At 49.9% G+C, this 14,908-nt stretch overlaps 1 protein-coding gene across 1 annotated transcript in view; it reads right to left on the minus strand.

The window, feature by feature from the left end:
* GPR107 (G protein-coupled receptor 107) overlaps positions 1-14,908 on the minus strand; it is a 61,603-nt gene that overhangs the window by 8,796 nt on the left and 37,899 nt on the right. The window contains exons 14-15 of the mRNA XM_008060720.2: positions 3,376-3,425; positions 758-841 (exon numbers count right to left, since the gene is read on the minus strand). Coding sequence (XP_008058911.2) covers positions 758-841; positions 3,376-3,425 — 134 coding nt within the window. The remainder of the gene's footprint in view (positions 1-757; positions 842-3,375; positions 3,426-14,908) is intronic.

Raw genomic sequence — 14,908 nt, forward strand, 5'->3', positions numbered from 1 at the left:
TGCTTTTGAGCCCAGGAGCTTGAGACCAACCTAGGCAACATAGCGAGACCTTGTCTCTACAAAAAAACAACAAAAACAAAAACTAGTAATAACACTAATAATGGGCAAGGAAGGAAGACCTGGATTCACAACTACTCTAAGTCCTGTAACTAGAGGAAATGACCTTCAGTCTCATCTAGGTTTCAATTATTCAGGGCAGATCTTACTTTCTCTGACTGAGGCTTTTCTCCTCAAAGACTTTTAAGAATGAAAACTATAATCAATAATGCAACTATTTTCAGGTTTCTCACATAATTCAGCAGCTTTCCTGGACAAACAGATAATCTTAATTATAGACCAGAACAGATGGAAGGTCTTAGCAGTCATTCCTAGATAAGTTAATAGTCCAGGCGTGATGACTCATACCTATAATCCTAGCACTTTGGGAGGTCAAGGTGGGAAGATCACTTGAGCCCAGGAGTTTGAGACCAGTCAAGGCAACATAGCGAGACCCCATCTCTACACAAAAATTAAAAAATTAGCCAGGCATGGTGGCACGTGCCTGTAGTCCTAGCTACTCAGGAGGCTGAGGCAGGTGGATCACCTGAGCCCAGGAGGTCAAGGCTGTGGTGAGCCGAGATTGTGCCACTGCACTCTAGGTTGGACGACAGAGCGAGACTGACTCAAAAAAAAAAAAGTTACTAACAACTATAAGTCACACCCCAAAACTTCACCATCAGACATAAAACCTCCGGCATGGACCCCGTGAGCAACATACCTGGTAGAGCCACTGCCACTGGAACGGAACAGCAAGTTTGAGGAGAAATGCAATGATCCTGGTGAAGTATATGTAACATACAATCTCCATGCAGGAAAGAAATGGGAAACGCAATCAACATAAAAATTAGGGAACTTCTTCCGCAAATTAACTAGGAAACAGAAGACAGAATCACCCAAGTATTTGACACTGGCAGTGTTAGTTGGCAAGTACGGCAGAGAGAGATGGCACCTCTGCCGGTTACACCTAAAAGGCTTCCTTCACTTTCTCCAGGTGACTGGCATATTGATGTGATAGCCATATTCACGGGAGGACAAGAACTGCGGTCCTTGTAACTAATCTTTTTTTACCCTGTCCATACACATAAGCACTTCATCTCAATCTCCAAAGGGGCAATATTTTTTATTCCCAGGCTCTGAGGAATATCTACCAGTAGTGGTAGCAAACTAAAGCCACATGGGGAAAATGTCTTTAGTCTCTTCATTGGCAGATGCTATAAACGTTCGAGGTTCACACTCGCAGGACGTGTTAATACAAATACTCCCAAGTACTCAAGCAAGGGTGGATACCTTTGTCTTGCCTCACTGTGACAAGAGCATGGACAGCTCACAGGACTCAGCTTGGGTGGCCCCTACAGCAGGCCAGGCATGCTTGGGTTTCAGCACAAAGCCCCATGACCGTGGCCTGGTCACTGAAGGGCCACTCAGCATCATCACCACGTGATCAAGAGAGGCTTTATGCCTGCTCTTGTGGATGACACAAAATCCAAGGAGGAAAAAATTAAAGTAGATTGACTGTCCCTGCTTCTCTACCGCTGAAGTCTTATGTTTGTTGAGGCAAAAGAACTGTCCGCAGTGACAGTCAAGGCCAAAACCACAGATGGAAGGCTTGCAAACTTTCTTTACCGAGCCAGGAAGACCCATATGCTATATTTTCCAAAAAGCACAGTCCTACTCAGGTGTAGCAATGCTGCCTTTGGTGCTTGCTGATAGGACTTCATGCCCATCATAGTTCTATCAAAAAACAGGACTAAAACCTAAGTTTTACAAAAGTGGTCTCAAATTTTCTATTCTTTAAAGAAATATTATACCAATACTACAACTAGTTTTCTTCAGGGAAATTTGAAAGAGGGGGTTGCTCAAGTAATGTTTTTTGTGTTTGAGTTGAAGTCTCACTCCGTCGCCCAAGCTGGAGTGCAGTGGCATGCTCAGGGTTACCCCAGTGTCCACCTGCTGGGCTCAGGTGATCCTTTCGCCTCAGCCTTCCAAGTAGCCAGAATCACAGGCGCGCACTACCATGCCCAGCTAATCTTTTGATTTATTGTAGAGATGAGTAATTTTTTAAATTGAAAAAAAAAAAAAAAAAAAAAGGCCAGGTACAGTGGCTCATGCCTGTAATCCCAACACTTTGGGAGGTGGAGCGAGAGGATTGCCTGAGCCCAGGGTTTGAAACCAGCCTGGGCAACTTGGTGAGACCTCGTCTCTACAATACATTAAAAAAAATTAGTTGGGCGTGATGTCACATGCCTGTAGTCTTAGCTACTTAGAAGGCTGAGGGGGAAGGATCACCTGAGCCAGAGGATTGCTTGAGCCCAGCAGGTCGAGGCTGCGATGGCCTTGAGCATGACACTGCACTCCAGCCTGAGCAAGAGTGAGACTCTGACTAAAAAAAAAGCTGCAGAAGAGCATGATGATGGGTGATTCCAATTTTCTAAATGAATAAAAATAGCAAGTCAGAGGAACAGCTACACATGGCACATGCCTAGAAAACAAACCTGAAAGATTGTCTGCTCTCCTGGTAATGGCAGTCACCCTGGGGAGGGCGGAAGAGGGGCGGGGAGAAGACCAAGCTCATCAAGGCTTGTGCTGGGTTTCTAACCTCAGCAGGTTTTTTGTTTTTGATTTTGTTTTGTTTAAATCAAGCATGTAACACTTTTCTAAGTATTTAAAGCCAAATTTAAAACTAAAATTAAGTCAGGCTCAGTGGCTCGGCCTGTAATCCCAGCACTTTGTGAGGCCAAGATGAGTGGATTGCCTGAGCCCGTGGGTTTAAGACCAGCTCAGGCAACTTGGCAAGACTGCATCTCTACAATAAATCAAAAAAATTAGCCAGGCATGGTAGTGCGTGCCTGTAGTTCTGGCTACTTGGAAGGCTGAGGAGGAAGGATTGCTGGAGCCCAGCAGGTCGATACTGGGGTGGCCATAAGCATGTCACTGTACTCCAGTTAGGGTGACAGAGTGAGATTCCAACTCTCTCACACACACACACACACAAGCCAAAACTAAAATTAAAAAGTAACTCAAATATTTAACTTTCCATTTTAAGAGACACAATTTGTTTTTATAATATGAAAGTTGGGCACAGAGGAGAGTGCCTGCAGTCCCAGCTACTCAGGAGGCTGAGGTGGGAGGATCTCTTGAGCCCAGGAGTCAAGTCCAGCCGGGGACAACATACTGGGACCCTATCTCCCCCCCCAAAAAAGAGAAAGAAATCCCCACAGCTCAGCCTCAGCTGTGTGAAAAGGACAAACTCCTGTGCTTTCACCAATTCTCTGGAGGTTCATTTGCTCTACTCCTTGAATTGACCTTATTTACAATTTAGGATTTTTTTTTACTTACCAAGACATAATAATGTCTGAAAAGTTTCAGCTTTGCTAAGTTAATGGCAGCTAGGGAGAAGAAAAAACAAAATGAAAGACTCATTAGCTTCTCATTTTTAAAGCGCGTCCCATTCAGGCTCTCTCTCAGTAACGAGGCCACGTCTAGGCCAGCCAGGTATCTGAAAACAAGCCCATGGAGCAAGCTCTCCCCGGCCACCAGGAGGAAACATGGAATGTGGGAGCAGCACGGTTCCAGCAAGTCCCACCCAAGGTCACAGCTGTAACCTGGCCGTGGTGGGAGTACTGACACCAAAGGAACCAGCAGACGCTATAAATCAGGACACCCAAGCATTAAACACTTCAGCTCTGAACAGAGCTGTGACCTCTGCTAGGACGGGCTCGGGCTGGTCCCAGAGCATCATGTGGGGAGCCTCCCCTCAGCTGAGAGTGTTCATTCAATTAACTCACAGGTGCATCCTTGCAAATTTCGCTTAGGTTTCATTAAGTGACTTGTAAAAGGCAGCCTCAGGGGCTGCATGCTACCTCCACCACGCTCAAGGTCAGCCAGGACTGCCAGCTCCTGACACGCCTCTGAAATATTGATGACCAAAGGGGGCTGCTCCCTCCCCATCAACAACCCTTTCAATTCATCATAAACCTTACGGCAGGCAAAGTAACTTTGCTTAATGGCATTCAATTACTGATGCAGTTTAAGAATGGGCCTGTGGGCGGTGAAGGATCCAATTTCCTCTTCCTCCCTCTTCCGGCTCTGATTAGTGGGGGGCATTCCAGCTCAGGATTCCAAAAGAAATTCCCGGAATGCTAAATTATCTTCCAGATGAGGATCAACCAGCAGTACCTGCAACACCCCTTCTGAGAAGCCAGGCTACAGTGAGGGCGTGTCCAGCAACTTTCGCAGGGAATCCTGCCTCTGGAAGACAGGACTCCTGCACGCATATGGTAGAAGCTGAGAGATGGTGGAGGCAGATCAGCAAAGGCCTTCCTCTCCAGTAACCTCTCTGGCAGTCCTGCTGTTCCTTTAAAATTAAACCTCTCTGCCAGGCTCAGTGGCTCAAGCCTGTAATCCCAGCAATTTGGGAGGCTGAGGTGAGAGGATTGCCTGAGCCTGCGGGTTCAAGACCAGCCTGGGCAACTCGGTGAGACTTCATCTCTACAATAAAGCCAAAAATTAGCCAGGTGTGGTGGTGCATGCCTATAGGTCTGGCTACTTGAAAGGCTGAGGCAGCAGGATTGCCGGAGCCCAGCAGGTTGAGGGTGCGGTGGCCAAAAGCGTGCCACTGCACTCCAACCTGGGCAACAGAGTGAGACTTCAACTCAAGAAAAACAAATTAAATTAAACCTCTCTGGTTCTCAACGCTTTTTAAAATTCAGTCAACGTAAACTCACGGAGCCCGGCCTGAGCCAGGCCCTGGGACACAGGAGTGAACGCTGGCTGCGGCCCCTGCCCCAGGGGGCTTGCTGAGCCGCCATCCTGGGGAGAGAGGGGCCCGGAAGCCCGAGTCGCACACTCACGGGCGATGCACGCGCTGGGCACTGCTGATGCACTGGGCGCACCTCCTCCGGGGGGCAGGCAAGGCTCCACTAGGACAGACGGAGTGGGAAGTATCACCTTTCCAGGTAAGCTCTGGCTCCTCTTGGGGGCAGCCTCCTGCTCACCCTGGCAAGGCCCATGGAGTGGCCAGCGCAGACAGCGCTCTGCCCTGTGAAACCAGCCCCCAGCAGGACTGAGGCCTCGCAACAAGCTCAGCACTTCCGGTCACGGACAGTCCATTCTCTTTTTTGTGAATAACTGAGAAAAACAGTAGCCACAAGGAGACTGCTTAAAGGATAAAATCCTTTCAAAGTCTCCTCTGAATTTTCCTTGCTGAAGTCAGTCCTGACCAAAGAAACTCCTAAGAAGAGAGAGGAGAGCCAGCCAGGAGAGGCATATGTTCATTCCTGGACTTCAAGGTGGCACGCGGGGAAAGCCTGGCAGGGGCGGGAGAGAGGGCCCCCAAAGGGCCCAACACAGCTCAGGAGTGAGCCACTGCTGGGGGGCCTTCTGGGGAGACGCTCTGGACAATAGGTACAAGGCTCGGGGTGAGACCGCTTCATCTGTCAGGGAAGGACAACTCCGTGCGGACCCCAGAGAGGCCCAGAAACGAGGCCGGGTAAGAGTAAGGCCAAAGATGAAGGAAGGCGTGGCGCCACGAGCTTGTTCTCCCAGTTGGTCCTGAAGGTCCCAGGGGCCTCTAAAGGGGTTTCTTCAGACCAGCCAAATGCGATCATGAGAAGGGGAAAGAGCAGAACAAGGAGCTGGAGCCAAACGTGAGCGACCCACGGAGAGAACGCACAACCTTCAGGCCAGTCTCCCAAGGCCCTGACGTGGGCGGCCATGATCAGATCTGCCTCCACGGAGAAAGGACGGAGAGAAGCAGGGCGGCGAGAGACTCAGTGCAGAAAAGCAAGGCAGGACGGCGCGACGAGTGGCTGGTTCCACCTCGGTGGCTACGGGGAGCAGGAAGGGCAGCCAGGCAGGGAAGCTGAAGGTACCAGAAAGAACCGAGGCGAAGCGTGGTGGGCCCACCTTTCACGGGGAAGGGAGTGGGTGTGGGGGAACTGAGAGCAGGCAGAGGGGCTAGGGCGCTGCAGGTCTGGGGTCAGGAACCCGTGAGCAGGGGAGCGGAAGGCGCTGGCATGGCGCCTGCCTGCACCTCCTTGGCATCGCGCGCCACTGCGGCACCTCCTCCAGGCTCTGCTGAAGACACTCTCCGGGAGAGGCAGGCCACGAGCCACCCCACGCATGAGCCTGTACGGCCCACATCCAGGCACCAGTGGAGACACGTCACCATGGCACAGACGCCAGGCCCTGCAGGACACGTGCCAGGGCTGACGGAAGCACCCTGGGAACAGCCAGTGTTGTCACAAGAAGCAAAGCTCACAGTGTTTCAAAAGCCCACCAGTGGCAATGATGCCACTTCTGGTCATGTGTAAGACAGCCCTCTACGAGACTGCTGCGGGCAGAGATCAGGCTCAAGCCTGGTGGTCGAGTCGCGGCCAAGGCAGGGAATGAGCTCACTCAGGGAGTAGGAAATGAGAGCGGAGCTAAGCAAGCAAGTTCTGAGCATCCGCATGTCCTGGGCTCAAATTCTAACTCTGCTGGTTACTGGCTGTGTGACCTCAGATAAGTCTCCTAACCTCTCTAAGTCAGGGTTTCTTGATCTGTTAAGCTGCAGAAATAACAACACCTACCTTCAGGGCTGCTGGAGAAATGAATGAAACAGTACACACAAAGCAAGCAGCTTGTGGCAAGCAGTGGCATCCTTGCTGTTCCAGTGTTAGTGTTAGAGAGGATTAATACAGTGCCAAATGTGGCATGTACTGTGTCCCAGCAGCTGCCACATCTGGCAGGAATCCAGTGAGCAAAACTGGAACAAGCGAGCACCTGGGGACTGCCAGAGCGCCTGGGCTCTCCTGGAAGTGGCATTGCCTATGCACGCGATGAGTCAGGACACGGAGAGGAAGGATAGGCTGGGAGGGCGAGCTCCGTGGCATCATGCGGCCAGCAGCCAGCCCACCTGTGCTGCTCTTTCCCCAAAGACCCCTGGAGCTGGGAAGGGTGACAGGTGCCACTCACTGGACCATGGTGTGGGGCCGGTTCCCTTGGGAGTGGAGACCCACCCAGGCTGGGCTGGCTATTTCTGACTCCACCAGCAGCGGCAAACGTGGTGAAAGAACGAGCACAGGGAGAGGAGCAATGCCTCGTGGGAGGCAGGAGCCCTGCACGCAGGCACTTGTGTGCCGGGCCCTGCTGCTTCCGTCCTAGCACTGCTCTCCTTGTGTGGAGGAGAAAGTCTACATGGCAGACTCGAGTGGTGCTCATTCGGGGTGAGCACAGAACCCCCCGGAGACCTCAGTTTAAGCACAGATGCTCAGGCTGCGCAACTCTTCTAGAGTCAGGCCGGCTATGAAGACTCGGAAACCACTGAAGGGCAGAGGGAAGGAGAGGGTCATTGGGCGGGGCCATGCCCCTGGAGCTCCCACGAGACTGTCCTCCTGGGGGTTCCTCCCACTCCGAAACCAAGAAATGACCCTGACTCTCGGTTCTGGGAAGCACTTCTTACGCCAAGGACAGGACAGATGCCCACTGACGCAGGAAGTGCCACTGCTCATGTAAATGCTCAACCAGGTGATCCTCTCTTTGACCCAGTAACAAAAGAGCCAGGCGGAGCATCCTGGCTCAGACTTGTGATCCCAGCACTTTGGGAGGAGGAGACGGAAGGACTGCCTGAAGCCAGGAGTTCAAGACCAGTCTGGGAAACACAGTGAGACCCTATCTCTACAAAATATTTTAAAAATAATAATAAGCCAGGCATGGTGGCATATACCTGTAGTCCCAGCTGCTTGGAAGGCTAAGGCAGGAAGATCACTTGAGTCCAGAAGTTTGAGGCTATGGTGAGCTATGATCACGCCACTGCACTCCGGCCTAGGTGGCATAGTCAGACTCTAGCTCCAAAAACAAAAGCCAATCTCCAAAAACAAAAGCCAATGCACCCCATCTGCAGGAGGTGCTACCCGTCCCTTGGATGGTCACCTTTCCCTGCTGAGTCAAAGAGAATCTAAGCAGGCCAGCAAAGAGACAGACCACCCTTCCCCCAACCCAGTTTTCTAGGATGGTTGCAGGAACTGCAACAAAGACACAACAGCACTGGTCATCACCACTGACTGTGGTCACCACATGCCAGCACCAGGCCAGGCACCTCTCCTGCGTCATCTTCCAATGACCTCCTGGAGGGCAGCAGTCCTCTGAAGACCGCAGGCTGGATCAGATTAGTAGACTGCCAGGGTCACATGGCTTGTAGCGGAGAGGCCACTACTTAAAAGCAAGTTCACCTGCCTCCAAGGACCAGGCTTTTAACACCTGGGCTTTGTGCTATGAAGAAAGACCATTCATAACCGTGTAATCCGCCTGCAGTTCAGGACAATACAATCATGATTCAAATGCTGGGCAAGCCCAGGAGCTGCTAGCAATCTGTTCTGAGGGGTGATGATTTACAGGACCCACAAGAGCCAAGGCCCACGACAGTCACTTAAAGGGTGAAAAATGTCCCCACCAACTTCCCTAGGTGTGAGGAGAGCCTCGCGACTTCCACACACCCACCCACTCAGCAGCTTCTCTCCACTTCCTCTTGCTGTGCTGCAGAGGGAGTTTTGAGTCAAACGCAGAACTAAAGAAGTGAAAGTGATGGCAAGGCCTGGGTGGTGTGGGAATCCTGCCCTTCCACAGACTGCCTAAGCCCTGCTCAGCTCCCTCTGCTTGGGGGACAAAGGAGCTCCATCCTTGGTGCTCATGCACGGGCCACACACTGACTGGGGGCCACACTGGCCGAAAGCACCCGTGCTGGGGAGGGGTCAGCTCACAGGGTGTCCTCTGGCCTCCACTAAGAAAATCCTCCTCACAGACAGAATCAGATGCAAGCATGGGCAGACTGTAAGTGGTCAAGAACAACTACGCATGGAATGAAATTCTTTCCTCTTCAAACTTGAGGATCACGAGAAAGTGACCCAAAATGCATTTCCGATATACATTTGAAGCATGACCCCAGGGAGGTCAAAGTCATCAGGTTTAACAGTTATGATTGTGTATCTTGTGATAAGTCAAATTCTATCTTAAATGGCACATAGAAAGCATCAAACAAAGCAGGACAACGGCCCACGAGAACAGAACGAAAGGCCATCTGACACCAGAAGAGCCAGCTCTGTGAGATGCCTGCTGTCAAGCCCGCCATGTTTCCAGCTCCCACTTCCCTTGGATTCCAGAACCACCCAAGGCACCATGGGGAGATTCCTTCTGCCTCTGTAAGCTGCCACGTGTAACCACAATGCTGTGAGCTCTGTTGATCAGAGCTGGCATGCAGCGAGTGGAGGTGCACCGCCCTTCCCCACCCCTAGCCAGTGCACACAGTCACAGGAGGCAGGAGCGAGGCAAGGATGCAGATCGGACTTCCCAATGCTGGACGGCCAAGGCTGGGTGGTCACAGGCAAAACCTTCTCAGGAAGAAACTCTGATCTCCCTCAACACAGCAGTAATCAATGGAGATGAGCTGGTCTCAACAGTGTCCCAAGACACATGGAAATCAAATGCATGCCAGCAGCACTAGGCAGAAAGGCAAGGCCAGGCAGGCCCAGGGAGGGCATGCCACCACGGATCGCCCACTAGCCCCTCTGGTGGCTGTGGCCCCCAGGACTCAGGTTCCCAGCGCTTTGAAGGCAATGTAGCCTGACAAGGCTGCTTGTCAGCCTGGGGCAGGAGAGGCCTCTCTGCTTCTGACTATAGCTTATATTAGCTCAGGGGGAAACTGCTGGCTAACTGATAATTTCATAATGTTGATCAGCAGCTCTGATTAGGTTGATAACATGACAGGAATTTGGGGTGATCTGTTAAGGAAAAGTAATGATGATATTTTTGGTGATTAAAAGAAATGAAAAAAATCCCTGTACTAAACCAGCCTAACAGAACACTCTCTCTCTCTCTCTCTCCCCCACCCCCCAAGTCTATTTAGCAGTGGCTTACATCGTCCTAGAGTCACCAACCCCTTTGAAAATATGCTGGAAACCTCAGACCCTCTGCCCATGTAAACGCTTACACAACCCCTCCCCAGTTTCTGGTGCCCACAGATCCTGTGGGGTTCCACGGACCGTTCTCTGCAGCAGCAGAAACTACACCCTGCAGTGCTGGAATCAAACACCCATCCTGACCAGGCTGCGCCATCTCAAGCCTCCCCACAGGGGGCGGCAAGGTCACAGCCAAGTGTGCGGTCGGTCAGGGTATGCCTCCTTCTGACCCTGAGGGCTTCTGAGCCAGAGTCTCCTACATCCAGCCATGTAAGATCCCATCCCCATTGCTGACAGCATGAGTGGGTCTGGGGCCACCTTAGCTTCTGCTTGGAAAGCGAAAGCAAAGGTTGGCTAAATCTATACAGGCTAAGTGTCCTCGATCCTTCTTCCAAAATGCTGCAAAACCTGAAATGTTTTGAGCACCAATATGAGACTCAGGAAATGCTCACTGGAGCACTTTGGGTTTCGGATTAGGATGCTGAGCAGTAAATATATTACTGGTAAGCATGCAAATATTCCAAAATCTGGAAAAAATCGGAAACCGGAAACACCTCTGGTTCCAAGCAATTCAGATAAAGGAGTCTCAACCTGCAACTAGGTACTAAGCCAAAGGACTCAGGGAAGAGAGTGCTTACGCCAACCTGCTGGTGGACATTCATAACCCAAAGCTCTGCTTATAAATGGAGGCTAGTCTATGTTAAAAGCCAACTTGTTGGTAAAAGAAAAGTACAGACTCCCATCAGAGTAACAGGCCAGGTGTGATATCAGAGCAGAAAAAGGCTTAACGAATATGGTTCCAGATGCAAAGTTGGAGTTCAGTCAATATTTAAAAGCAGTAATACCTTACATCTATGTGAGATTTCCAGTGTTCAAAGTGCACAAGCATAGAATAAACAGTGAGCAGTCATTGTCACTATATTGCAAATATGGTTTAAAAAAAGATTTATCTCAAACATTTACAACAGCCAGGGTGGCAAACGTTTTCTGTCAATGGCTGGATGGCAAATGATTGGCTCTGTGGACCAGTCAATCCCTGTCACAGCTCCTCAACTCAGCCACTGCCATGCAAAAGCAGCAACAAACAACATGTATACAAACGAGCCTGGCTATACTAAAACAACAACAAAACATCGTTATTTACAAAAACAGGCCATAGTTGGCTAGCCTCTGGTCTCGAATGTCTTCACACCAGAAAACTATAAAACTGAATGTCCGGTTCCTCCTTCTCCCAAAAGCTTATAGTTACTCAGTAAAAAGTGCGATGGCAGTATCGTCTCGTCTCCAAGAGCAGCCCACAGCTCACTTCTGCAGCACCTGCCACAAGAAGCAGAACTTCCTCCATGAGAAGCAGACAAAGGCAAATCTTCCACAGCCAGGCAGAGTTTGCCAGAGCAGCTAGCTGCTCAGCATCCCTCTCGGCACACACGTGCGCAAAGGAACAGACTCCCCAGGGAACCCAGAGAAAGGCTCAAGTGCCTCGGAAGTGGGGAGCTGTCTAGGCAAGCACAAAGGCCTCTCTGCAGCAACAACAATTCTCTAAAAATTTAAAAAACAGCAAATCATTTGAACTGACATTCCTCCAAAGAAGATACACAAATAGCCAATAAGCACATTTAAAAAATGCTCAGCATCCCTGATCATTATAGAAATGCAAACCAAAACCGCAATGAAATACCATGTCACACCTGTAGGGTGGCCATTATTTAAAAAAAAAAAAAAAAAGCAAGCGTTGGCAAGGATGTGGAGAAAACGAAATCTGTGTGCTGCGTTGGTGGGAATGTAACATAGCACAGCCACTGCTGGAAACAGTATGGCGGGTTCCTCAAGAAACCGAACAGTATTGCCGTGTGATTAGCAATTCCACTTCTGGGCAGATCCCCAAAAGAACCGAAAGTAGGGACTTGAAAGGAGATTCGCACACCCATGTTCACAGCAGTGTTATTCACCACCGCAAAAGGCAGAAGCAACCCAAGTGTCCACTGACACATGAACGAAGAAAAAAAATGTGGGACATACGTACAATGGAATATTATTCAGCCTCAAAAATGAAGACGATTCTGACATGCAACAACATGGATAAGCCTTGAGGACCTCATGCTATGTGAAATAAGCCAGTCACAAAAGGACAAACACTGCTGGAGCCACTTACTTGAGGTCCCTAGAGTAGTCAGATGCACAGAGACAAAAGGTAGGATGGTGGCTGCCTGGGGCTGGGGGAGGGGAAAATGGAGAGTTAGTGTTTCATGGGCAGAGAGGTTCCCACTGGGAAGAAAAGAGGCCTGGGATGAACTGCGATGATGGCCGCACAACTGATGGCTGCATGACAGCGTGAATGGACTTCTCACCACTGAATTGTATGCTTAAAAATGGTTAACATTGGAAATGTCACACTATGTGTATTTTACCACAGTATTAAAAAGAAATATCAGAGCAAAACGCTCTGGTACATTCCAGTGGAAGTGGTAGAAAGAGACAGAGAAAAAAGCGAGCGGGAACCAGTCACAGAGGTCAGTGTGCTCCGCAATCACCCAATTTCTCCTGGGATCAGTCCTGTGGGGGAGTCTCACATCATAATTATGCCAGTGTGCTTCTTCCCAAATAACTGTCTAAAAGTAATAGGACGACTGAAGTTAATCTAAGGAAGGGATTGTTAAATCTGAGGTCCATGAATCCCATGAAATTACATGAAAAACTATGTAGACATGGGCAGTCTATGCCTTTCACTAGACTCTCAAATAGTGCTATCACCCCCAAAAGGTAAGAACCACAGCCTAAGGAAGGCAAGAATGGAGAGTAAAAGCTAAATACACGAACACGAGTTGTAGCCACAGTGCACACTTCTTCTTTCCCCCCAGCAGGTTTCTCATGACCTCTGTTTATACGAATACACCCAAATAAAACACAGCTCTTTGGCATGAGTTGCCCTGAGCTAAAGACTCTCTTAAATAACCACAAGCAGATGGCCAAGTCTGAAATAAGCTCAACAGGCAAAGGAAGAAAAGAGCTGGGGACATTCTCACTCACACTCACAGGGCCATGAAAGGCTCAACGAGCCTCGCTTCTACTCTAACATGACAGTTCCCAAGCTTGTGGTCTCCAGACCTTTGTGTACCTTTAAAATCACTGTTTTTGTTTATATGGTTCCATCTACAAACATTTACCACATTAGAAAGTAAAGCAGAAATTTCAAAAACTTAGCTCATTTAAAAGTAACATTAGCCAAGCCGGGCTCGGTGGCTCAGCCTGTAATCCCGCGCCTTTGGGAGGCTGAGGTGAGTGGATTGCCTGAGCCCGCGGGTTCGAGACCCGCCTGGGCAGCGAGACCTCATCTCTACAATAAATCAAAAAATCAGCCGGTTGTGGTAGCGCGCACCTGTAGTTCCAGCTACTCGGAAGGCTGAGGCGGAAGGATCACCGGAGCCCAGCAGGTCGAGGCTGCGGTGGCCGGGAGCAGCCACTGTACTCCAGTCTGGGCGACAGAGTGAGACTCCAACTCAAAAAAATAAATAAATAAAATAAATAAATAACAAAAATCAGCCGGGTGCGGTAGCTCACGCCTGTAATCCTAGCACTTTGGGAGGCTGAAGTCAGAGGACTGCCTGAGCCCACGGGTTCGAGACCAGTCTGGGCAACTTCATGAGACCTCATCTCTACAATATATTAAAAAAAAAAACAAAAAAAAAACATGCCGGGCTTGGTGGCTCAGCCTGTAATCCCGCGCCTTTGGGAGGCTGAGGTGAGTGGACTGCCTGAGCCCGCGGGTTCGAGACCCGCCTGGGCAGCGAGACCTCATCTCTGCAATAAATCAAAAAAAATCAGCCGGGCGTGGTAGTGTGCGCCTGTAATTCCGGCTACTCGGAAGGCAGAGGCGAAAGGATCCCCAGAGCCCAGCAGGTCGAGGCTGCGGTGGCCGGGAGCGGCCACTGCACTCCAGTCTGGGCGACAAAGTGAGACTCCAACTCAAACAAACAAACAAACAAACAAAACTAGCCAGGCGTGGTAGTGCATGCCTGTAGTTCCAGCTACCTGTCAGGCTGAGGTGGAAGGATCGTCAGAGCCCAGCAGGTTGACGCTGTGACCATGAGCGTGCTACTGCATTCCAACCTGGGCAACAGAGTAAGACTCTGATTCAAAAAAAAAAAGAAAAGAAAAATTGCTGGCTGCAGTGGCTCATGCCTGTGATCCCAGCATTTTGGGGGGCAGAGGCAAAAGGATTGCCTGAGTCCAGGGGTTCAAGACCAGCCTGGGCAACTTGGTGAGATCTTATCTCTACAATCAATCAAAAAATTAGCCAGCCATGGTGGTACGTGCCTGTGGGTCCAGCTACTTGGAAGGCAGACAGAAGGATCACCTGAACCCAGCAGGTCGAGGCTGCAGTGGCCATGAATGTGCCACTGCACTCCAGCCTGGGTGACAAAGTGAGACTCCTACTCAAAAAAAAAAAAAGATAACAAAAACAAATCCATTACATGTTAATCTAAATTATATATACATTCAACAAAATAACATGTCAACTTAAACTTTATATATATACAAAATTTTATATTAAAAAAAATTTTTTTTCTTGGGTCACGATCTCACTCTGTCACCCAGACTGGAGTGCAGTGGCACGCTCACGGCCACCTCAGCCTCGACCTGCTGGGCTCCTGTGATCCTTCTGCCTCAGCCTTTTGAGTAGCTGGAACTACAGTTGTGCGTCACCATGCCCAGCTAATTCTTTAATTTTACTGTAGAGACGAGGTCTGGCCAAGTTGCTCAGGGTGGTATCCAACTCCTGGGCTCAGGCAATCCTTTCATCTCGGCCTCCCAAAGTGCTGGGATGACAGACGTGAGCCACCATGCCCAGCTCTGAATACTTTTTATTCAACAAACAAATCTTTAAAAAAAAAAAAAAGTTGCCGGGCTCGGTGGCTCAGCCTGTAATCCCGCGCCTT

Source organism: Carlito syrichta, unplaced genomic scaffold (assembly GCF_000164805.1).
Source record: "Carlito syrichta isolate Samal-C Ts95f unplaced genomic scaffold, Tarsius_syrichta-2.0.1 Scaffold304709, whole genome shotgun sequence".
Lineage (NCBI taxonomy): Eukaryota > Metazoa > Chordata > Mammalia > Primates > Tarsiidae > Carlito > Carlito syrichta.